The following is a 25,576-nucleotide window of genomic DNA, read 5'->3' as shown; positions in this document are numbered from 1 at the left end:
TACTTCCTCTTTCTATCCCTCCTTTCTTCTCTACTCATTCCTTTTTTTTTCTTTTTTGATGTTTTATTTGGAAGCTCATACTAATCATAAAACATAATTCCTCTTACATCCAGCACCACTTGTATGTATTATTAACACCATAAGAAGTTATAATTCAATATATAATCTACATTGTTTAAATATGTATTTTTGAGCTTCATTTCCTTTATTGCATAACTTGTACTCACTGTAATGTCAAATACTTCACTGTATGTACAATAAAACCTTTTTGACAAGGAAAAATATATAAGATTTCCCCATGTCTATATCAATACTTATGGCTGCAGAGTGGGCGTCCATGTGTAGAAAGCCCGGGAACACAGCCAAACCCGAACGTGTGACGTCAGTAACTTGAAATGTACGGACCGTGCAGGAGGGTTGCCTAGCAACCATGTATGCTGCTGCCCGAAAGCCCGTGAACACAAGGGGCGTGTCCGCGCGGCCGTCACACGACGCTAAGTAGTCGGGAATATGCGGACCGTGCAGGAGGGTTGCCTAGCAACCCTGCACGCTACCGCCGAAAGCCCGCGAACACAAGGGGCGTGTCCGCGTGGCCGTCACATGATGCTGAGTTGTCCCTCATGTGATGACTGACGTCATTCACACATGGACGCTTAAGGCAGGTTGCCAGGCAGCGGCAACGCAATGTCAGGAAAGTCCTCAACAATGCGGACGCACCCGCACTGCAGTCACCTGATCAAAAAAAGGATCTTTCCCATAACCCCTAACGTAAATCCCCTTTTAGAGAATACGTCAGTGTGCTGGGAGAGATTGATTACATTCTAAAATGAGCACCCAAGCCGGATAATCCTGGTGACACTCAGAATGTAAAGGGGGACGTGCAAAAAATGAGGAAACTAAAAATGTGAAAAAGAAATGGAAATAAAAATATTGAGAAGCTAATAAATAAAAACCTGTTCATTAATGTGTAAAATGAAATATCAGGTGATAAATGAAAAATAAATGAAAATAATATAAAAATAAAAAATGAAAATGCGGTAAGTGGACCGGACCTAAACTCAGCCCAACCCATTAAACCACATACAGACAAAAAATAATAATAATGTGTGTCTTGACTCAAGGTCAAGACAAAAATCTGGTATTAAATAAATGGAAATCATGTGAATGTTAGTACATGTGTATGGATACACATGTGGGGAAAAATATATATAAATGTATAAAAATATATATATGAGGTGTATTAAAATAATATGTGGAAATATACTAAATAGGAGTTGCTGTAGTGACTTGAAAAGGTGATAATGGTGATGAGGTGAATGAACAAAAATAAAATTGTGTTAGGATAGGTTGATAAACGAGTTCAGATCCCATTCCACGTTAAGCCCAAATGGGAAATAAGATCTGAGCTGGTGTATCCAGTACGTCTCCAGCTTAGATACCCCCCCGCAAGCGGAACTCGCCCCACAATGGGGGACAAACTTGTCAATCACCTGGAAAGTACTTCCCGTGGGGTCCTTGTTGTGGTAAAGTAAGTAGTGTCGGGGTACCGTATGTTTATCCTTGCCACCTTTTATACCCGCAATGTGTTTATTTACACGTATGGTGAATGTTCTGATGGTCCTGCCCACGTATTGCTTTTTATATGGGCAGGTGATCAAATAAACCACATACTGAGTGGTGCAGGTGGCAAACTCTTTCATATGGTAAATACCTGAGGTAATGGTAGAACTAAAGGTGTCCATTTTACGTCCTATTGACACATTATGTGCACATACATTGCACCTACGACACGAGTAATAGCCTTGGCATTGTTGGAAGAAGGAAATTTTCTTTGGGGATCTAAGATGTTAGGGGCAATTTGTCCCTGTATAGAACGAGCCCCTCTGAAAATGACCCCAGCATTTTCCGGTAACGCAGGACCTAGAAATCTATCACTCTTAAGTACCTTCCAGTGTTTTCTGAAGATGGCCCTTATTTCCTTAAACTGGGTAGAGTATGTAGTGAAAAACGACCATTTGGCTCTGGAATCAGAGGTATTAGTGGACCGTTCTATGAGTGTCGAGTTTCTATCAATCTGTGACACTCGATTGATTTCTACATCAAGTTCTCCTGCGTTATACCCCTTAGCTATAAATCTGTCCTTCAATATATGAGATTGAGCATAATAATCATTAATGTGGGAACAATTGCGACACAATCGTAAAAACTGGCTGCGTGGAACAGACCGTAACCATTGGGTATGGTGACAACTGTCAGACGGGATGTACCCGTTACAATCTGTGGGTTTGAAGTAAGTTTTAAACTCCAAATGCTGGTCTACTACCATGATTTCCAAATCTAAAAAATGAATAGAATGTAAACTGGCCTCATAGCTCAGGGAAATACCACGATCGTTGGCATTCAAAAATGCCATGAAAACGTCCAAAGACTCACGGTCTCCCTGCCATAGGAGGAGGATGTTGTCAATATACCTGACCCAGAGGGCCAACTCTGGTCTCTCGCAGGCATAGACGACATCATCCTCCCACTGGGTCATGAAAAGGTTGGCCAGGCTGGGGGCAAACTTAGCCCCCATGGCCACACCTTTTTGTTGTACGTAAAACTGATTCTGGAACCAAAAGTAGTTGTGGCCGGTGGCGAACCATAAAAGCTGCATGATAAAATTGCGCTGCAATATTGGCAAAGTATGGTTCCCGGATAGATGTTTTTCAACCGCATTAAATCCCAGCAGATGTGGTATGCACGTATATAGCGCAGCCACGTCGGCTGTAACCAAATATGTTCCCTCTTTAAGCTTAACTCTTTCTAGACGTTGGATAACATCCCTAGTGTCCTTCAGATAGGACAGAGTGGATTGAACCAGTGGTTGGAGAAAGAAATCCACATATCTCCCTATCCTGGAGGTGACCGAGTCAATCCCGCTGACAATAGGTCTGCCAGGGGGATTGACTGGGTCCTTGTGGACTTTAGGGAGATAATATATTGCGGGGATCCGTGGAACAAGGGGCACCAAATAATACTTCTCTTTTTTATTGAGAATCCCCAAAGCATAACCCTCATTGACCAATTCTACCAAGGCTGTTTGTATTTTTGGGTAGGATTGAAGTTTATAGGAGTATAAGTGTCTCGATCCTGGAGAATCTTATGCATTTCTCTAATGTAGTCCTTTTTATTGAGAACTACAATACCCCCACCCTTGTCGGAAGGTCTTATGATGAGATCTCTCCTATCACAAAGTTCTTTGAGCCCTATTTTAATTTGCGGATCAATGTGAGTCTTTCTTTTGGATTTAGGGAGCTGGTCCAAGTCTTGCAGGACTAGGTTCTTAAAAACCTGAAGGGATGGGGCTAGATTTCCAGGAGGGTTGAATAATGAGGGATTAGCTAATCTCGAATGTATATATTCATTATTTCTGGAAATGTTATTGGTTATAGGGGGGGCCGAAGGTTGGCTCAAAAAGTGTCTCTGTATACTTAGTTTTCTAGTGAACTTCAACACATCAATAAATGTACAAAATTTGTTTAGGGGTCTTGGAGGCACGAATTTAAGTCCTTTGTCTAGAACCAATTTTTTAGCTTCAGTCAGAAGGACAGTACTGAGATTAAAAATCCCCACTCCTCTCAGACTCTTTTTCTTTTTGCTTCTAGCCTTCCACCCCCCTCTGGTCCCTCTTTTCCTTCTTGGTAGCTCGAATGGTTTTCTAAGGGCCTCTGAAAACCCGATGTTTGGTTTTTGGGGCCCCGTACGCGGCTAGGCTCCCAAAAAGTATCCCTGTACTCAGGAGAAGCAGCAGAATGTATTTTGGGGTGTAATTCCACATATGTCCATGGCATGTTTGAGCAATATATCATTTAGTGCCAACTTTGTGCAAAAAAAAAAAAGTTTGTCATTTTCCCGCAACTTATGTCAAAATATAAAATATTCCATGGACTCAACATGCCTCTCAGCAAATAGTTTTTGGTGTCTACTTTCCAAAATGGGGTCATTTGGGGGGTTTTGTGCCATCTTGGCATTTTATGGCCTTCAAAACTGTGATAGGTAGTGAGGAGTGAAATCAAAAATTTACGCCCTTCAAAATCCTGAGGGCGGTGCTTGGTTTTCGTGGCCCCATACGCGGCTAGGCTCAAAAAAAATGTCCCACACATGTGGTATCCCCATACTCAGGAGAAGCAGCTAAATGTATTTTGGGGCGCAATTCCACATATAACCATGGCATGTGTGAGCAATATATCATTTAGTGACAATTTTTTGTAAAACATTTTTTATTTTTTTATCATTATTCAATCACTTGTGACAAAAAAATGTAATATTCAATGGGCTTAACATGCCTCTCAGCAATTTCCTTGGGGTGTCTACTTTCCAAAATGGGGTCATTTGGGGGGGGGGGTTGTACTGCCCTGCTATTTTAGCACCCCAAGAAGTGAGATAGGCAGTCATAAACTTAAAGCTGTGTAAATTCCAGAAAATGTACCCTAGTTGTAGACGCTATAACTTTTGCGCAAACCAATAAATATACACTTATTGACATTTTTTTACCAAGGACATGTGAGCGAATAGATTTTGGCCTAAATGTATGACTAAAATTGAGTTTATTGGATTTTTTTTATAACAAAAAGTTGAAAATATCATTTTTTTTCAAAATTTTCGGTCTTTTTCCGTTTATAGCGCAAAAAATAAAAACCGCAGAGGTGATCAAATACTATCAAAAGAAAGCTCTATTTGTGGGAAGAAAAGGACGCAAATTTCGTTTGGGTACAGCATTCAATGACCGCGCAATCAGCAGTTAAAGCGACGCAGTGCCAAATTGTAAAAAGTGCTCTGGTCAGGAAGGGGGTAAATCCTTCCGGGGCTGAAGTGGTTAAGCCACGCCCCCTCCGTCATTAAACATGTCCCCCTCTGTATAACTAGCCATGGTCTGCCTGCACGCGCAGACGGCATTCGACACCCTCCTTGAGTGAGAGGGGAGGGAAGGGAGGGCTGGGGAGGCTGGAAGTTTGAAAAAACTTCTGTGGGGAAAAAAAATTAAACATTTGAAAGCCGCCACCGCTGCCGCACCCCCTGGGGGGGGGAGGGGGGGTGTACAAACTACTGTTGTACCTCCCTTACCCAAGGGGGAAATGTTCTGAATGAGGAATCCCCCCTAGCTTGCTGAGACCACACACGTGCTGTTTAGTTGGGACTCTGATCTGACTGAGAAGCAACGTACTAAGGTATGTGCATTTTACTCCCCTAGTGGAGACTTTAGGCATGACAGCATTTTTCTTATGGAAGAAAAAACCATAGGTGGACTTTTTTACAGTTCCTAGGCTTCTTCACTTACCTTTTTCTTGCTGCAGGATACTGCTGTAACAGACAGATCCAAACTTCACCCATCACGGTGGGCTGCGTTAGCAAACCTTCAAGGACTGGGTCCCTATTATAGAGGTTCCACTCCCTTGGACCTGTATTAGCACCCAGCCAGGTAAAACTTTAGGTAATGTAGCATGACCAAAAAGGACTGGGTCCCGGGGTCCAGCCCTGCAAAGAGAGGTGTTACAGGCAAAACCTTGTGCTTCGTATACGAGGCCCGAGACCTTGACCTCAGTGGCACTTTGGATGGATCCGGTCTATGGAGGCTATTTAAATCCAGCAGGGATCCCTCCAGTGGAGCTCTTCAGAGCACATCTTCACTCGTGACCAACTCCTTAGACACTGGCGAAAAAACTGAGGTACTCCTGGTAAGAGGAGGGGTTATATAGGGAGTGAACTTCCTGTATTGGGTATACCAGTGACCATCACCTGAAGGTGCCTATATACCCACATAGTGATTACTATGGTGCTCTGTGTCCCATGATGTACGATAAGGAAAGGTAGTATACAGTTCAGGTAGCAGTATGAATTAATAATTCCTCATACAGGCAAATGAGAGAAGGTTGGGGGTCAATGTAATATGGAGAGCAAATGTGACAATACGCATGTTGAAGAAGGGTGCATGAGTATGGTAAGTATAGGATACTAATACATGGGGGCTCTAAGGATAATCTCCTTCACATATATAGGGAGGGGAAGCAAAGGGCAGAGGTATGCATTAGGTTGGATTAGCATGAGACTTGAGTTGAATTTGGCCCAGCCTGAATAAGTGTAAAGTCTAAAAAAAAAAGCATGGATCTCTAATTCTTCATTGAGCCCTGCGGGTGATATTCTAATGATAGTGTATATCCAGTATGTCTCTCTTTGGCATAGTAACTTGAAGCATTCAGCCTTAGTGAAATAGCTAGGGATAGCCTCTATAATCCATACCGAGAGATTATGGGAGTGCTTTTCTTTAAAGTAGCGTCATACACTGTAGTCAGTTTTTCCTTGCTCAATAAACCTCCTGTGATCCCTGAACCTTGTTGCATGGTCTGGCCTACATAGAGTAGGTTACAGGGGCATGTGAGACAATAAGCTACCAGTAGCTAGTAGAACAATTGTAGAACTGCTTGATATGGAAAGTCTTGCCGTTACCACTAAACTCCTTTTGTCCATACAGTATGTAACAAAGGGGCATGTCAGACACAGCTTTTTCTTCTATCTATACAGACCCAACAGGTTTCCAAACAGGTGTAACCCTTTCAGGGACAGTTTATATTTCTTTTTAGCCTTTCTCTTTCTGTGAGCCTTTTTGGTAAGTGAATTTTGGCTTTGTGGGCAAAAAAGGTCATAGTAATGGGTCACGTCTGAGGATGGGTCAGTGTTTGTGAAATAATTTTCCATAGGTTTGAACTTGGTATAAAACTAGGAATTCCAGTACGTGCCTCTTGACTATGCTATACCTCCCCTCATTGTGTACTATGAACTGGTATGTTTACCTTTTAGCCCACCTCCTGAAGAAGTGGGGTACTCCTGGGAAACATGTAGAGAGAGATTGAGCAGGACCTCTTACCCATGGAAGACACCATTTTTGTTATACTATACTTGGTTGTGAAAGAGCCTATCACTTGATAGTTTAGGTATCTGTCAGTCTGTGGGAGGTTTCTGAGGGAGGTCCATTTTATTGGCCTTGTTTTATACGTACTAATGTTTTTATCTATTTGGTTACAATAAAATACTTGTGCCGATGACATTGCTGCTTCGAAGGATACAATAAGTATAATTTACCAAACATATCCTTGGAACTGCATATTTGTTTGGGACTTTACCCCTTGGAATACAAATGGTCCACCAGGGACCGGGATTGGTAGCTTGCACGCAAGTTTTGTTTTCCCATTGTGATCTTCTGCACAGTGTGAGGGAGGTGATTTCAGGACATGGTTCCATAACAGCTTTTACATTTACATGGCAATCTATGATATACAGATTATGACTGCAATACCTCCTCTGGACCACAGTTTATCATTTCATGCTTTTTCAGCTACCTCCTATTACTTCTTTTTCCAGTATTTTAGGTTTTCACCAGTCCAGGACCTATTCTATACATCCCTTGCAGGAATTCAGCCAAGCACTGACCTTTGTATATGTATATACATTAATCATTCCTCTGTACAGGCATAATTGAGTGCATAAGTTTTACTACTGTGTTTCATACGCTAGAGTTCCCATTGTTATGTATGAATGGTCATTGGATGTGGGCATGTATGGTGGACACAGAGTTTTATCTGCACGAATGTCACGATTGAATGTTTTTGTTGATTTTAATTGATTTGATTTTAATGTTGGCTATTCTATGCTTTTGATACAATAAACTTTTTGAAAATCTAATATGTACAATGGGCTGTGTTTATAAGTAGACGATTGGGGTTGGTAGAGCTCATACACGTTTTTTATCTTGAGTTATCTATCATGTTCTTACTGAGAGCTCCCACTCCATTCCTCCCCTCTTTCTCCATTGTTTAGAGAGTTAGATACATTGATGGTTATTATATGTCCATAGGGAGCAATACCTGGAGGGACCATTGATATTAGTTATTTAGTTATATTAGTTTCTGATATGCAGTATACGTGTAAAAGACTTCACCTATCAAAGTTTAAAATTTCAAATAAAGAGAATATTGACAATTATAAAGTCAATACATTAACATTGCCAGGGTAAAAGTAATTGAGTGATGAATGTCATCAGAAGATCATTAGTAGGGATGAGCCGAACACCCCTCGGTTCGGTTCGCACCAGAACCTGCGAACAGACCGAAAATTTGCACAAACTTTAGAACCCCATTGAAGTCTATGGGACTCAAACGTTCGAAATCAAAAGTGTTAATTTTAAAGGCTAATTTGCATGGTATTGTCCTAAAAAGGGTTTGGGGACCCGGGTCCTGACCCAGGGTACATGTATCAATGCAAAAAGAAAGTTTTAAAAACAGCCATTTTTTCGGGAGCAGTGATTTTAATGATGCTTAAAGTGAAAAAAAAAGTGAAATATTCTTTTAAATATCGTACCTGGGGGTGTCTATAGTATGCCTGTAATGTGGCGCGTGTTTCCTGTGCTTAGAACAGTCCCGGCACAAAATGACATTCTTAAAGGAATAAAAGTCATTTAAAACTGCTTGCGGCTTTATTGTAATGTCGGGTCCCGGCAATATGGATGAAAATCAGTGAGACAAACAGCATGGGTAACCCCCCCCGTCCATTACCAGGCCCTTTGGGTCTTGTATGGATTTTAAGGGGTACCCCGCACCCAAATTAAAAAAGGGAAAGGTGTGGGGCCCCCAGGCCTTATATACTCTGAACAGCAGTATACAGGCGGTGCAAACAAGACAGGGACTGTAGGTTTGTTGTTAAGTGGAATCTTTTTGTAATTTTGAACTGGTACATTTTTAAAGTGTAGCTCCAGCCAAAAATCTATTTTAAGCTTTTTGGAAAACATAGGGAAGGGTTATCACCCCTGTGACATTTGTTTTGCTGTCTGTGAACCTCTTCAGAAGGTTTCACCTCACTTTCTGTCCCAATGACAAATGTTTTTTGACAATTTGGGGTTTTTAGTGAAACAAGGATTGTTGATAAAGCATCAGTGGAGAGGAGACACGTTTTTCCCATATTAACTCTTACAGGAGAGAATTTCCCTTCCTAGGGGTAGATTTAATCTCACTTCCTGTTGTCTCCTTCCATTTGCAAGTAGGAGTCATTTGTAAGTTGGATGTTTGAAAGTAGGGGCCTGCCCTATATACTCTGCAGAAATTGGGGCCTTAGGTGTTAGTGTTGTCATAACACTGTAAGCCCTCACAGTTCCTTTTGGTGGGTGCAGGAACGGGCCCTGCTGTGAAATATTAGATCAAGAATTGTAATTATATGCACCTGTAGAACAGGGGTAGAAAAATTGGGCCTTTGGTGGTGGTGGTGTTGCCACAACACTGTAAGTCCTCACAGTTACTCTTGGTGGGCGCTGGATCGGACCCTGCTGTGAAATATTAGATCAAGAATTGTAATTACATGCACCTGTTGAACAGGGGCAGAAAAATTGGGCCTTTGGTGGTGCTGGTGCCACAACACTGTAAGTTCTCACAGTTTCTCTTGGTGGGCGCAAAAACTGACCCTGCTGTGAAATATTAGAACAAAAATTTGTAATTACATGTACATGTTATTCGGTTACATCAGCATCAGGTGCTTGGTAGCTGGTGGGAATCCAAGACTGATTCATTTTTCTGTAGGTCAGTCAATTGACCGAGTCGGTGGACAGGCGCACCCTGTGATCTGTTACAAAGCCTCCAGCAGCACTGAATGTGCATTCCGAAAGAACGCTGGATGCAGGACAGGCCAGTAGCTCAATTGCATACTGTGCAAGCTCTGGTCCATCCTCAAGACCCAGTAACCCAGAGGATTTTTGGTGGGAAAGGTGTCCAAGTCAGATCTTGCCCCTAGGTATTCCTGCACCATGTAAAACAGACGCTGGCAATGGTTGCTGGAACCAATCATACCTTTGGGCTGCGGACTAAAAAATTGTCTGTATGCATCGGTCAGACGGCCACCTTCTCCACCGCTCCTTCTTTGACTGACCGAAGCCTCAGCAACACGTTGTCCAGGAACAGGAGTTTGTAACCTCCCAGTCTCTGGGAACACATTGCACAGACCTTTCTGCAAGGCCTCCCGAAGATGTTTCATCCTCTTCTCCCTCTGCAACGGCAAGATAAGGTCTGCAACCTTACCCTTGTAACGTGGATCAAGAAGGGTTGCCAGCCAGTATTGATCCCTCCCCTTGATACCATGAATACGAGGATCCTTCCGCAGGCTTTGCAGGATCAGGGAGGCCATGCAGCGTAGGTTTGCTGAGGCATTCGGTCCGGAGTCCTCTGGGTCACTAAGGACGACATGATCCACAGCCACCTCCTCCCAGCCACGTACAAGTCCATGGGTTTCTTGAGACTGTAAATGATCCCTTAAAGACTGCTGCTGATGCTGAGTGCCAGGCTCCACCTCCGTGCTGACACCATCCTCCTCCTCCTCCTCCTCTTCCTGTGTGATCGGCGGGCACGCAGGAACACTGTCTGGATAAAGGGGGCCTCGAGAGCTAAGGAAGTCCTCCTCTTCCTGCCTCTGTTCTGCCTCAAGTGCCCTGTCCATTATTCCACACAGCGTGTGCTCCAACAGGTGGACAAGGGGGACAGCGTCACTGATGCATGCACTGTCACTACTCACCATCCTCGTGGCCTCCTCAAATGGTGACAGGACAGTGCATGCATCCCTGATCATGGCTCACTGGTGTGGGGAAAAAAACAAGCTCCCCTGACCCTTTTCTGGTGCCATAGTCCCACAGGTACTCATTGATGGCCCTCTGCTGCATGTACAGCCGCTGCAGCATGGCCAACGTTGAGTTCCACCTGGTGGGCATGTCACAGATTAGGCGGTTCTTGGGCAGGTTAAATTCCTTTTGGAGGTCAGCCAGCTGAGCACTGACATTATATGACCGGCGGAAATGCACACAGACTTTCCTGGCCTGCCTCAGGACATCCTGTAAGCCCGGGTACCTGCCCAAGAACCACTGCCAAGTTAAGGACATGAGCCAAACAGGGCACATGGGTCAGTTGTCCCTGTTGGAGGGCGGAGAGGAGGTTGGTGCCATTGTTGCAAACCACCATTCCTGCCTTAAGCTGGCATGGCGTCAACCACCTCTGAGCCTGCCCCTGCAGAGCTGACAGAATCTCTGCCCCAGTGTGGCTCCTGTCCCCCAAGCAAACCAGCTCAAGCACCACCTGGCATCTTTTGGCCTGCGTACTTGCGTAGCCCCTTGAATGCCTACTGAGCAGCGCTGGTTCCGAGGACAAAGCACAGGAAGATGCCATGGAGGAAGAAGAAGAGGGGGTGGAGGAGAGAGATGTGTCAGAATCACCAGTAGTAGCATTTTGGATGCATGGTGGTGGAACAACCTCCAACACTACTGCACCTTGTCCTGCATCCTTTCCAGCTGCCAGCAGAGTCACCCAATGCTCCGTGAAAGATAGGTAACGTCCCTGTCCATGCCTGCTGGACCATGAGTCAGCTGTAATATGCACCTTACCGCTGACCGCTCTGTCCAGCGAGGCCAAGACATTGCCTTCCACATGCCGGTAAAAAGCCGGAATCACCTTCCGTGAGAAAAAGTGGTGTTTGGGAACCTGCCACTGAGGTACCGCACATTCCACAAACTCACGGAAGGGGGCAGAGTCTACCAACTGAAAAGGCAGCAGTTGAAGTGCTAGCAATTTAGCCAAGCTAGCATTCAACCGCTGGGCATGTGGATGGCTGGGAGCGAACTTCTTTCGGGGGTGGAGCAGCTGGGGCAGGGAAATTTGCCTGATACAATCTGTCGTCGGTGTACCGATAGCAGATTGCCCGCAAGTACTTGGCTGTGACACACCTAATTCTACACCTTCATTTCTCTTAGTGCAGGTCTCAGAGAGGACTGAAGGTATAGTGGTGTTGGATATCCCAGCTAATGAGGAGCAAGGAGAGGTACTCTTTGTTCTTTGGTGTGGGTCTTTTAGGTACGCTTGCCAACAAACTGCATGGCAGGTCAACATATGTCTGGTCAAGCATGTGGTGCCCAAGCAGGTGAAGTTTTGGCCACACGAGATACGCTTGAGATATATGTTGCAAATAGCAGCGGTGGGATCTGATGCACTTGTCTCAAAAAAGGCCCACACCAAAGAACTTTTGGAATAACGCGGAGAGACAGCAGCGCCCTGCACATGCGGAGCTCTGCGGTGTGATGCAGTCAGTGTGCTGCCCTTAAGCTGGCCCCTGGAGGGCATCCTGCCTCATTGGTGATGTGCCTCCTCCTCCTCCTATCAAGCACCCACGTGGAGTCAGTGACCTCATCATCCCCATCATCATGCTGGGCATCCTCCTGGAGCATATACCCTACACTGTGGTCAAACAGTTCGGGGGACTCCTCAGGAGGACATGGTGGGGCTAGGGAAGGAGTGACTGATGCCATTGAGCCGAGGGAAGAGGCCGCGTTGGCAGCTGCTTTGCCAGACAAAGTACCCTGAGCCTGGGTGAGAGAGGATGAGGAGGATGAGGACGGTTTGGTCATCCACTCTACCAAGTCTTCCGCATGTTGCGGCTCAACATGGCCAGCTGCCGAAAAAAAAGGACAAGCGTGTCCCACGGCCACATGCTGATGGGGATGCACCATGTCCATGACCAGCACTGTTGCCTCTAGACACAGAGCCTGCTTGCCCTCTTTTATTGGCTTGTGACTCTCTGCCTCTCCTTGTTGGCCTTCCAGACATACTAATGGCCTGCAGTGAGATGTAGCTGCACAAAACTGGGATGTGTATATATATACTGATTATACTGCAGCTAGCAGAATGCCTGCCTGTGGTATTAATAGGATCAGAAGAAGCACACCAGCACTTGTCTTCAGGTAGCTATAGGTGCAACTGTGCAGGGTACACAGTACACTAACTGTAAATACTTCAAGCTGCCTGCCTGTGGTATTAATAGGATCAGAAGAAGAACAACAGCACTTGTCTTCAGGTAGCTATAGGTGCAACTGTGCAGTGGTACACAGTACACTAACTGTAAATACTTCAAGCTGCCTGCCTGTGGTATTAATAGGATCAGAAAAAGAACAACAGCACTTGTCTTCAGGTAGCTATAGGTGTAACTGTGCAGGGTACACAGTACACTAACTGTAAATACTGAAAAAACACCTGCCTGCCTGTCAGTATATTAGAAAGAGAATAACAGGAATGGATCTAGCTAAACTGAATACAGTATATATATATATATATATATATACAACACCTGGGATGCATATATATATATACACAATACACTGTAAGTGCAGCTAACTGACTCGCCTGCCTACTCTATCTAACTTAAATCAAATGACACTGTCTCTCTCTCTGTCTAATTCTCTCCGCCGCCGCAACACACTACACAAGGCCACCACGCAGGCGGCCTTATATAGTGTGGGGTGTGTACTAAACCCCCTGAGCCATAATTGGCCAAAGCCACCGTGGCTTTGGCCAATTACGGCTCTCTGTGCAGATAGCACTGTGATTGGCCAAGCATGCGGGTCATAGTGCATGCTTGGCCAATCATCAGCCAGCAATGCACTGCGATGCTGCAGTGAATTATGGGCCGTGACGCGCCACTCGAATTTGGCGCGAACGGCCCATTACGTTCGCAATTAGGCGAACTGTCGAACTCACGATGTTCGAGTCGAATATGGGTTTGACTCGAACTCGAAGCTCATCCCTAATCATTAGTGACGCTGAGCAAATGTTTGGAAGGATTACACTTAGTGAAAAGTCATAGAGGATGAATGAGTTATGGTAAACAAGGAGCAAAGAATAATATGTAATGACCAATGTACAGATACAAAGCTATTATTAACATTAGAATATTAATAAAAGGTAAATCATAATGCCTGGAATGCTGGCTGTAGATGCTGAGCTACTCTGATATATGGAAAGTAGAAACCTTGCCAAGAAGTAATCAACGTCCAAGCTGCATGAATGTCATGATTGAATGATGTTGGATGTTAATGTTGGCTATTCTATGCTTTTGATACAATAAACTTTTTGCAAATCTAATATGTACAGTGGGCTGTGTTTATAGGCACACAATTGGTGTTGGTAGAGCTTATACAGGTTTTTATCTTGAGTTATCTATGTATACTGCATCCCAACATGCAATCTATGGAAATAATAGAGCAATTTCCTTACTTTGTTAAATGTTTCTCTTTTTGTAGAAGCTTTTTTGGTAGAATGTGCATTTTTGGCTTATTTATTGTAAAAAAAAAAAAAAGAAGAGCGACAGATTTTATTTACTGTACAGACTTTCAATTCTTTAACCCATTTTTATTGTTATACTTAATATATTGTATTATAATTACTTATTCACAACCCCACAATTACATGGATATTTTGCAGGCTTGTTCTTTCTCTTTTTAGTTTTTTTTTAAATTGCGCTCTTATTCTTGCTTTTTTTTTTTTCAACAGACTTCTTCTCATCACAGGTAGAAAATGAAGCATTTCTGACTTTCTGGCCCTTCAAGTGTTTTGGCGTTCCACATGTTGCGCCAACTTTTATGTTCAGACCATTTATCCATCTATTAAAAAATAAACAAATATTAGTTCGCTTAAATACACTTACATAAATATTTTCTAATAATAACTATTTTCATACGCTACAATATTTATTTTGGGAATATGTCAAATTAGGACATGATACATTTGCTTAGTAGCACAGGGATACAGTGGAACAACGGATTGGGAGTAATGCGGTTTACGAGCAAAACCGCAAAAAACAAGCAATTTTTTAAAAAATCCTGACTCGATTTGCGAGCATTGACTCGCGAGATGAGCAGGATTCAAGCCACTGGCATGTGCATTTCCGTATTTAGCCAGAAGTCCGGGGGCGCTGGTGGCTACCAGCGCTTCATGGAGAACTCGGAGACACTCGGAAACACTCCATTCCTGAGTATCTCCGAGTGTTTCTGGCACCCCCGCACCTCTGGCCACATGTGGTACTGCATACACCGGCGGAACCGCACCTTTGACCACATGCAGTACTGCACAGACCAGTAGTGGCTGTGGAATGGATTATCTGAGTTTCCATTATTTCCTATAGCGAAACTCGCTTTGATATACGAGTGCTTTGGATTACAAGCATGCTTCTGGAACAAATTGTGCTCGTAAGCTAAGGTATTACTGTATATAAATGTTAATTACAGTAATTAGTATTAATGTATTAAATAGACAGTGTGCATTCAGAGACACTTACCCACACCTGTGCACCTGTCATATTAGGACCTACAGCTGTGTTCATACAACCGTTGTATCCCCATAGAATAACAGATGTTCTAGTTGCATGAACCAACTACTAATTCACATGGCTGTGTGAATAAGCCCTTAGGGCTTGTTGTGCAAAGCCTTCCTTTATGTAATATCTATTATTTGCCTATTAACATTACTTACAGATGTATGAGTTTGTTGGATCTTAATAGAATACTTGAGTTATTATCAGGGCTTTTTTTCAGCGGGAACGTGGTGGAACGCAGTTCCGGCACCTCCAGCATTGCATGTATCTAATGGCAAGGGGTGCTGGGGTGTACTGGAGGGTCTACTGATGCTGACTGCTGGGAGATCTATTGTTGCTGGAGGGGATCTGTTTTTTGTGTGGTGGTCTATTGTTGCTGGGGAAGTCTATTGTTGCTGGTGGGGGATCTATTGTTGCTGGGGGGTTGACTGCTGCTGGAAAGGATCTACTGTTAACCACTTAAGGACCGCCTCACGCCGATGTACGTCAGCAAGGTGGCACGGGCAGGCAGAATCACGTACATATACGTGATCTGCCTCCCGCGGGCGGGGGGTCCGATAGGACCCCCCCGGTGACCGAGGCAGTCCGTTTTTGACCAACGGCGATCGGAGATGAGGGGGAGACCATTCGTTCGTGGCCCCCCCGCGATCGCCGCCGGCCAATCAAATCATTCCTCTGCTGCTGTATGCTAAACAGCAGCAAAGGAAATGATGTCATCTCTCCTCGGCTCGGTATTTTCCGTTCCGGCGCCGAGGAGAGAAGACTGCAATGTGAGTGTAACACTACACACACACAGTAGAACATGCCAGGCACACAAAACACCCCCCTTTACCCCCCGATCACCCCCCAATCACCCCTCCCTCCCCTGTCACACTGACACCAAGCAGTTTTTTTTTTTTTCTGATTACTGCATGGTGTCAGTTTGTGACAGTTAGTGTGTTAGGGCAGTTAGGGTTAGCCCCCTTTAGGTCTAGGGTACCCCCCTAACCCCTCCTAATAAAGTTTTAACCCCTTGATCACCCCCCGTCACCAGTGTCACTAAGCGATCATTTTTCTAATCGCTGTATTAGTGTCACTGGTGACGATAGTTAGGGAGGTAAATATTTAGGTTCGCCGTCAGCGTTTTATAGCGACAGGGACCCCCATATACTACCTAATAAATGTTTTAACCCCTTGATTGCCCCCTAGTTAGCCATTTCACCACTGATCACCGTATAACTGTTACAGGTGACGCTGGTTAGTTCGTTTATTTTTTATAGTGTCAGGGCACCCGCCTTTTATTACCAAATAAAGGTTTAGCCCCTGATCGCCCGGTGGTGATATGCATCGCCCCAGGCAGCGTCAGATTAGCGCCAGTACCGCTAACACCCACGGACGCAGCATGCGCCTCCCTTAGTGGTATAGTATCTGTACGGATCAATATCTGATCCGATCAGATCTATACTAGCGTCCCCAGCAGTTTAGGGTTCCCAAAAATGCAGTGTTAGTGGGATCAGCCCAGATACCTGCTAGCACCTGCGTTTTGCCCCTCTGCCCAGCCCACCCAAGTGCAGTATCAATCGATCACTGTCACTTACAAAACACTAAACACATAACTGCAGAGTTCGCACAGTCAGGCCTGATCCCTGCGATCGCTAACAGTTTTTTTGGTAGCGTTTTGGTGAACTGGCAAGCACCAGCCCCAGGCAGCGTCAGGTTAGCGCCAGTACCGCTAACACCCACGCACACAGTATACGCCTCCCTTAGTGGTATAGTATCTGAACGGATCAATATCTGATCCAATCAGATCTATACTAGCGTCCCCAGCAGTTTAGGGTTCCCAAAAACGCAGTGTTAGCGGGATCAGCCCAGATACCTGCTAGCACCTGCGTTTTGCCCCTCCGCCCGGCCCAGCCCAGCCTACCCAAGTGCAGTATCGATCGATCACTGTCACTTACAAAACACTAAACGCATAACTGCAGCGTTCGCAGAGTCAGGCCTGATCCCTGCGATCGCTAACAGTTTTTTTGGTAGCGTTTTGGTGAACTGGCAAGCACCAGCGGCCTAGTACACCCCGGTCGTAGTCAAACCAGCACTGCAGTAACACTTGGTGACGTGGCGAGTCCCATAAGTGCAGTTCAAGCTGGCGAGGTGGCAAGCACAAGTAGTGTCCCGCTGCCACCAAGAAGAAGACAAACACAGGCCCGTCGTGCCCATAGTGCCCTTCCTGCTGCATTCGCCAATCCTAATTGGGAACCCACCACTTCTGCAGCGCCCGTACTTCCCCCATTCACATCCCCAACCAAATGCAGTCGGCTGCATGAGAGGCATTTTCTTCATGTCCTCCCGAGTACCCTTACCCAGCGAACCCCCCAAAAAAGATGTTGTGTCTGCAGCAAGCGTGGATATAGGCGTGACACCCACTATTATTGTCCCTCCTGTCCTTACAATCCTGGTCTTTGCATTGGTGAATGTTTTGAACGCTACCATTCACTAGTTGAGTATTAGCGTAGGGTACAGCATTGCACAGACTAGGCACACTTTCACAGGGTCTCCCAAGATGCCATCGCATTTTGAGAGACCCGAACCTGGAACCGGTTACAGTTATAAAAGTTAGTTACAAAAAGAAGTGTAAAAAAAAATATATAAAATAAAAAAAATAGTTGTCGTTTTATTGTTCTCTCTCTCTATTTTCTCTCTATTGTTCTGCTCTTTTTTACTGTATTCTATTCTGCAATGCTTTATTGTTATTATGTTTTATCAAGTTTGCTTTTCAGGTATGCAATTTTTTATACTTTACCGTTTATTGTGTTTTATTGTTAACCATTTTTTTGTCTTCAGGTACGCAATTCACGACTTTGAGTGGTTATACCAGAATGATGCCTGCAGGTTTAGGTATCATCTTGGTATCATTCTTTTCAGCCAGCGGTCGGCTTTCATGTAAAAGCAATCCTAACGGCTAATTAGCCTCTAGACTGCTTTTACAAGCAGTGGGAGGGAATCCCCCCCACCGTCTTCCGTGTTTTTCTCTGGCTCTCCTGTCTCAACAAGGAACCTGAGAATGCAGCCGGTGATTCAGCCAGCTGACCATAGAGCTGATCAGAGACCAGAGTGGCTCCAAACATCTCTATGGCCTAAGAAACCGGAAGCTATGAGCATTTCATGACTTAGATTTTGCCGGATGTAAACAGCGCCATTGGGAAATTGGGAAAGCATTTTATCATACCGATCTTGGTGTGGTCAGATGCTTCGAGGGCAGAGGAGAGATCTAGGGTCTAATAGACCCCAATTTTTTCAAAAAAGAGTACCTGTCACTACCTATTGCGATCATAGGGGATATTTACATTCCCTGAGATAACAATAAAAATGATTAAAAAAAATGAAAGGAACAGTTTAAAAATAAGATAAAAATGCAAAAAAAAAAAAGAAAAAAAAAGCACCCCTGTCCCCCCCTGCTCTCGTGCAAAGGCGAACGCAAGCGTCGGTCTTGCGTCAAATGTAAACAGCAATTGCACCATGCATGTGAGGTGTCACCGCGAACGTCAGATCGAGGGCAGTAATTTTAGCAGTAGACCTCCTCTGTAAATCTAAAGTGGTGACCTGTAAAGGCTTTTAAAGGCTTTTTAAACGATATTTAGTTTGTCACCACTGCACGTTTGTGCGCAATTTTAAAGCATGTCATGTTTGGTATCCATGTACTCGGCCTAAGATCATCTTTTTTATTTCATCAAACATTTGGGCAATATAGTGTGTTTTAGTGCATTAAACTTAAAAAAGTGTTTTTTCCCCAAAAAATGCGTTTGAAAAATCGCTGCGCAAATACTGTGTGAAAAAAAAAATGAAATACCCACCATTTTAATCTGTAGGGCATTTGCTTTACAAAAATATATAATGTTTGGGGGTTCAAAGTAATTTTCTTGCAAAAAAAATAATTTTTTCATGTAAACAAAAAGTGTCAGAAAGGGCTTTGTCTTCAAGTGGTTAGAAGAGTGGGTGATGTGTGACATAAGCTTCTAAATGTTGTGCATAAAATGCCAGGACAGTTCAAAACCCCCCAAATGACCCCATTTTGGAAATTCGACACCCCAAGCTATTTGCTAAGAGTCATGTCGAGTCCATGGAATATTTTATATTGTGACACAAGTTGCGGGAAAGAGACACATTTTTTATTTTATTTTGCACAAAGTTGTCACTAAATGATATATTGCTCAAACATGCCATGGGAATATGTGAAATTACACCCCAAAATACATTCCGTTGCTTCTTCTGAGTACGGGGATACCACATGTGTGAGACTTTTTGGGAGCCTAGCCGCGTAAACCAAACACCGCCTTCAGGCTTTCTAAGGGCGTAAATTTTTGATTTCACTCTTCACTGCCTATCACAGTTTCGGAGGCCATGGAATGCCCAGGTGGCACAACCCCCCCCCCCCCCAAATGACCCCATTTTGGAAAGTAGACACCGCAAGCTATTTGCTGAGAGGTATAGTGAGTATTTTGCAGACCTCACTTTTTGTCACAAAGTTTTTAAAATTGAAAAAAGAAAAAAAAATGTTTTTTCTTGTCTTTCTTCATTTTCAAAAACAAATGAGAGCTGCAAAATACTCACCATGCCTCTCAGCAAATAGCTTGGGGTGTCTAATTTCTGCAATGGGGTCATTTGGGGGAGTTTTGTGCCACCTGGCCATTCCATGGCCTCCGAAACTGTGATAGGCAATGAAGAGTGAAATCAAAAATTTACACCCTTAGAAATCCTGAAGGCGGTGATTGGTTTTCGGGGCCCCCTACGTGGCTAGGCTCCCAAAAAGTCCCACACATGTGGTATCCCCATACTCAGGAGAAGCAGCTAAATGTATTTTGAGGTGCAATTCCACATATGCCCATGGCCTGTGTGAGTTATATATCATTTAGTGACAACTATGTGCAAAAAAAAAAAAAAATTGTCACTTTCCCGCAACTTGTGTCAGAATATAAAATATTCCATGGACTCAACATGTCTCTCAGCAAATAGCTTGGGGTGTCTACTTTCCAAAATGGGGTCATTTGGGGGGGGGGTTGTGCCATCTGGGCATTTTATGGCCTTCAAAACTGTGATAGGTAGTGAGGAGTAAAATCAAAAATGTATTTATTTATTTGTTGTCATTATTCAATCACTTGGGACAAAAAAATAAATATTCAATGGGTTCAACATGCCTCTCAGCAATTTCCTTGGGGTGTCTACTTTCCAAAATGGGGTCATTTGGGGGGGTGTTTGTACTGCCCTGCCATTTTAGCACCTCAAGAAATGACATAGGCAGTCATAAACTAAAAGCTGTGTAAATTCCAGAAAATGTACCCTAGTTTGTAAACGCTATAACTTTTGCGCAAACCAATAAATATACGCTGATTGACTTTTTTTTACCAAAGACATGTGGCCGAATACATTTTGGCCTAAATGTATGACTAAAATTGAGTTTATTGGATTTTTTTTATAACAAACAGTAGAAAATATCATTTTTTTCAAAATTTTCGGTCTTTTTCCGTTTGTAGCGCAAAAAATAAAAACGGCAGAGGTGATCAAATACCATCAAAAGAAAGCTCTATTTGTGGGAAGAAAAGGATGCAAATTTCGTTTGGGTACAGCATTGCATGACCGCGCAATTAGCAGTTAAAGCGACACAGTGCTAAATTGGAAAAAGTCCTCTGGTCCTTAGGCAGCATAATGGTCCGGGGCTGAAGTGGTTAAAGGAGGGGTCTATTGTTTCTGGCTACTGGAGAGTCTATTGATTCTGGGATGATATTTTGTTGCAGGGGTCCTATGTTGCTGGGGGGTCTATTGTTGCTGAGGGGGTATATTGCTGCTGGCTGCAGGAGATCTATTGTACTGCTTTTCTTGTTATCATTACCAATTTCCATACAAATTACTTAAGCATAGCAGGACATAATCATACTTGGCTCTGTATTCTCTGAATGAGATGGTGCTAGAAGGTGGGTAGGGGTGGAACCAAGAGATGTTGCTCGGAGGTGGGTAGGCGGCAGAGACAAGAAGTGACTCAATAGGTGGGAGTTCCAGCACCTATTCTCTGAAGAAAAAAGCCCTGGTTATTATATTTTTATTTGATCTGAATTAGGAAAAGTAAAATATGTATACTTACTTTATAGTCTATGTCAAAATATAAAACTATATAGGTTTGGTTTTTCTGTGCATCTGTAGTGAGCAACATGTGAGGTCAATTAGTCATGAGTTGGCTAGCACCCCTCCTCCCAGTTTGTGTGAGGCTAAAGATTCCGTGTGGGTTATGTTATGGCTATTGAAAGTGCATAGGAGTTCATTAAGTATATATAAGTGAGGAATACAAGTTTCATACTGTAATATTTCTTGATTAAGGAGCATTATATATATATATATAGATATATATATATCTATATATATATATATATAGCCGGGACAGAGGCTTTTGGAGGGGACTGAATGCTAGCCTCTTGCCTACCGACTATGGGCCCTGGCATTTGAGGAAGCTACAAGCATTTAGGAAGATATTCTGTTATGTAATGCAAAAGGACATTATTAAGGAGGCCATGATGGTTTCTGCATGCTTGGGACTCATATAGCAGATGTATGTGAAAGGAATGCTGATTAATGAGATCTGGAAAGCCCTGGGTCTCCTGTTGTCTACTTCTTAAAATATTTCACCCATTGTTATTTGTGCTAATTAACCTTGCTACTGTATAGAGGAGTTCTGTGTTGATTTATGATAATGTTGATTGTGTCTTCTCAGCTAAAAGACGGCAAGTCTGTCCTAAAGGTCATGTCTCTTAGTCACCTAGGCTGTCTAAAGGATTAGATAATTAAACAAAAAAAAAAAAGGGTCCCCTATTGGTGGATTTTTTAGGCACATATCAAAAAGCGTAGAAAAGTGTATATATAGTACAAATATAATTTATTAAGTAGAAACAATAAAAATATAACAAGAATGTAGCATCTGTAGTTTGGAATGCGAATCAGACAATATTACATTAATGTGTGTACAGTGTTTAGGACAGTACTCTTGCACCCGACGCGTTTCAGAGTAAATTAACCTCCTACTCAGGGGTGGTGTAAATTAGAGACAGTTCTATATTAGAAGAAATATATTAAAAAGACAACAATCAGCATATGAGTACAAGTATATGTGAAACATTTCATAATGTACTTTTCACGTCTTTTACACTTACGTTTACACTGTATTGGCTGACTTGGCATTCCGTAAAGCTTTTAGTTAAAAACAGCGACAATGACATAGTCTGTCTACCCAATATGTTCTTGATTCCAAAAGAAAACATTCATTTAAATATTATAGATAGAATTGTTATAAACCCATATATAGATGGTGATGGAATTTCTTCCACAAAAATATATGTGTAATATTCTCTTCAAGAAGAAGAGAAGGCCCAAAAAGGGCGTATAAAAGAAACTTGAGGCTACACTGAGGCCGAGAGGCAAATCCTGCAAAAAATATAATAATATAAGTGTATAGTAAAGGATCCTACTCATTATTAAAGGTAGAAATTGTTTAGTACATTAAAAGGGCTAGTTTACAAGGTTTAACTCACACCTGGAGGTGGCTCAACAGATGGCATTTATGTTTGATGGCTAAAGTGGTGGTATGTTTGATGGCTAAAATGGTGACAAATGAATAAAGTATTCAATTAATTGAATGGTTGAATTTTAGATATTTATTTCTCAAATCAGAGGGTTATATGAGGGAGCGGTAAGATTACTGCAATGCTATAACATCTAAATAGAATTAATTTGCTTAATTGGAGATTAATTATTATGTATAAAATGTGCAGAATAAGAAGTAGTAATAAAAGGCATTTACATGTAATCAATTTTATATTGGGTTTGTCTATTAGATTTATTAGGAATAAATAGAGAAATCCCAAGCACAACCTCAGTATGGATGTTATAAAGGTATAGTTAACAAGCCTAGGCTGAAGTAATGGCCATTAGAAAGTAGTTGTTTACTTACATAGCACAGGAGTAGATCAAGACATGTAGCTATTCAGGCCGGTGTCATCCCGCAATTTGCAGAGGATGTCCGGCATAGAAGTCTGCTGTGTTATAAAGCCTCTCTCCCCCAATCAGCTGTTGATTTAAATTACAACAGCTAATAGTGTGGGAGAGCAAGGAGGCAGGTACGAGCCATGTATGGCCCCCCGGGAGGAGTGAGCGCCGCCCCGCCCGCAGCGCGCATGGGCGAGCACGTGCGTCAGGACGTTTGCACGCCCACTCCACCCGCCGACACAGTATGCTTCCCCGGCGGACTGCGCATGTCCGCCGTTGTCGCAAGATGGAGGCCAGTCAATAATGGATGCTGACTGTAGCCTCACATAGCGCCGCTGCGGGTTGCATGGCCCGGGCAGCTTGGTGTGCTGGGCGAGCGTCAAGTTAGTGTATAAGGACATAGTATTGTGATGTTAAAATAACACCACCTTTCTATATGATTTATAAAGATGGAATAGAAATAAAAATTGTATAGTTACCATTGATGTAGATTTACAGGTTTCCGGAAACAAGAAGATGCTGGTGACAGACAAAGTCTCACAGGTTTACATGACATTATGGGATACAAATTCACATGTCAATATGAGATAAAGTATGTAAAATAAGGTAAACATAGACAAAAAATCCAAGTAAGATGACTGGTTTACATGGTATATAAGAAGAGATTTATGGCAAGATCAACAGTAATGTCTTTCATCAAGAAGCAATAAAGTGTGTTACATAGTTACATAGTAGGTTACATAGTTACATAGTAGGTGAGGTTGAAAAAAGACACAAGTCCATCAAGTCCAACCTATGTGTGTGATTATGTGTCAGTATTACATTATATATCCCTGTATGTTGCGGTCATTCAGGTGATTATCTAATAGTTTCTTGAAGCTATCAATGCTCCCCGCTGAGACCACCGCCTGTGGAAGGGAATTCCACATCCTTACCGCTCTTACAGTAAAGAACCCTCTACGTAGTTTAAGGTTAAACCTCTTTTCTTCTAATTGTAATGAGTGGCCCCGAGTCTTATTAAACTCTCTTCTGCGAAAAAGTTTTATCCCTATTGTGGGGTCACCAGTACAGTATTTGTAAATTGAAATCATATCCCCTCTCAAGCGTCTCTTCTCCAGAGAGAATAAGTTCAACGCTCGCAACCTTTCCTCATAACTAAGATCCTCCAGACCCTTTATTAGCTTTGTTGCCCTTCTTTGTACTCGCTCCATTTCCAGTACATCCTTCCTGAGGACTGGTGCCCAGAACTGGACAGCATACTCCAGGTGCGGCCGGACCAGAGTTTTGTAGAGCGGGGGAATTATCGTTTTATCTCTGGAGTTGATCCCCCTTTTAATACATGCCAATATTCTGTTTGCCTTATTAGCAGCAGCTTGGCATTGCATGCCATTGCTGAGCCTATCATCTACTAGGACCCCCAGGTCCTTTTCCATCCTAGATTCCCCCTTAGGTTCTCCCCCCGTGTATAGATTGCATTCATATTTTTGCCACCCAAATGCATTATTTTACATTTTTCTACATTGAACCTCATTTGCCATGTAGTCGCCCACCCCATTAATTTGTTCAGGTCTTTTTGCAAGGTTTCCACATCCTGCGGAGAAGTTATTGCCCTGCTTAGCTTAGTATCGTCCGCAAATACAGAGATTGAACTGTTTATCCCATCCTCCAGATCATTTATAAACAAATTAAATAGGATTGGTCCCAGCACAGAACCCTGGGGAACCCCACTACCCACCCCTGACCATTCTGAGTACTCCCCATTTATCACCACCCTCTGAACACGCCCTTGTAGCCAGTTTTCAATCCACGTACTCACCCTATGGTCCATGCCAACGGACCCTATGTGTTAATCAGGACAGATAACAATGACACTTATTATTAGGTGAGGGAACTCCTAAGGGTATTCGAACATTAGGCAAAGAAGTATATAAGGTTTTTGGATGTATAAGTTCTAAATCTAAATCTCTTCTCATATACCATGTAAACCAGTCATCTTACTTGGACTTTTTGACCAGGGAAGCATACTGTGTCGGCGGGTGGAGTGTGCGTGCAAACATCCCGACACAACTGCTCGCGCATGCGCGCCGCGGATGGGGCAGCGCTCACTCCTCCTGGGGGGCCATACATGGCTTGTACCTGCCTCCTCTCCCTCCCACACTATCAGCTGTTGTAATTTACATCAACAGCTGATTGGGGGAGAGAGGCTTTATAACACATTAGACTTCTATGCCAGACATCCTCTGCAAATTGCGGGATGACACCGGCCTGAATAGCTACATGTCTTGATCTACTCCTGTGCTATGTAAGTAAACTATTACTTTCTAATGGCCATTACTTCAGCCTAGGCTTGTTAACTATACCTTTATAACAT

General features: G+C 43.2%; 1 protein-coding gene across 4 annotated transcripts in view; it reads right to left on the bottom strand.

Annotated features, from left to right (window-relative positions):
- The window catches only part of CHADL (chondroadherin like), an 888,529-nt gene that overhangs the window by 94,983 nt on the left and 767,970 nt on the right, over window positions 1-25,576 (bottom strand). For 3 of the 4 annotated variants that reach the window (XM_073592691.1, XM_073592694.1, XM_073592693.1), the window contains exon 5: window positions 14,214-14,491. The exons of the other annotated variant lie outside the window; for it this stretch is intronic. In XM_073592691.1, the coding sequence (XP_073448792.1) occupies window positions 14,341-14,491 (151 nt within the window). In that variant the 3' untranslated portion in view covers window positions 14,214-14,340. Of the gene's footprint in view, window positions 1-14,213; window positions 14,492-25,576 lie in introns of those variants that run through there. 4 annotated transcript variants of the gene reach the window in all.

This window comes from Aquarana catesbeiana, linkage group LG07 (assembly GCF_042186555.1).
Source record: "Aquarana catesbeiana isolate 2022-GZ linkage group LG07, ASM4218655v1, whole genome shotgun sequence".
NCBI classification, from domain to species: Eukaryota; Metazoa; Chordata; class Amphibia; order Anura; family Ranidae; genus Aquarana; species Aquarana catesbeiana.
Note: the sequence above shows the minus strand (reverse complement) of the source record. Positions and strands in the feature narration are given on the sequence as shown.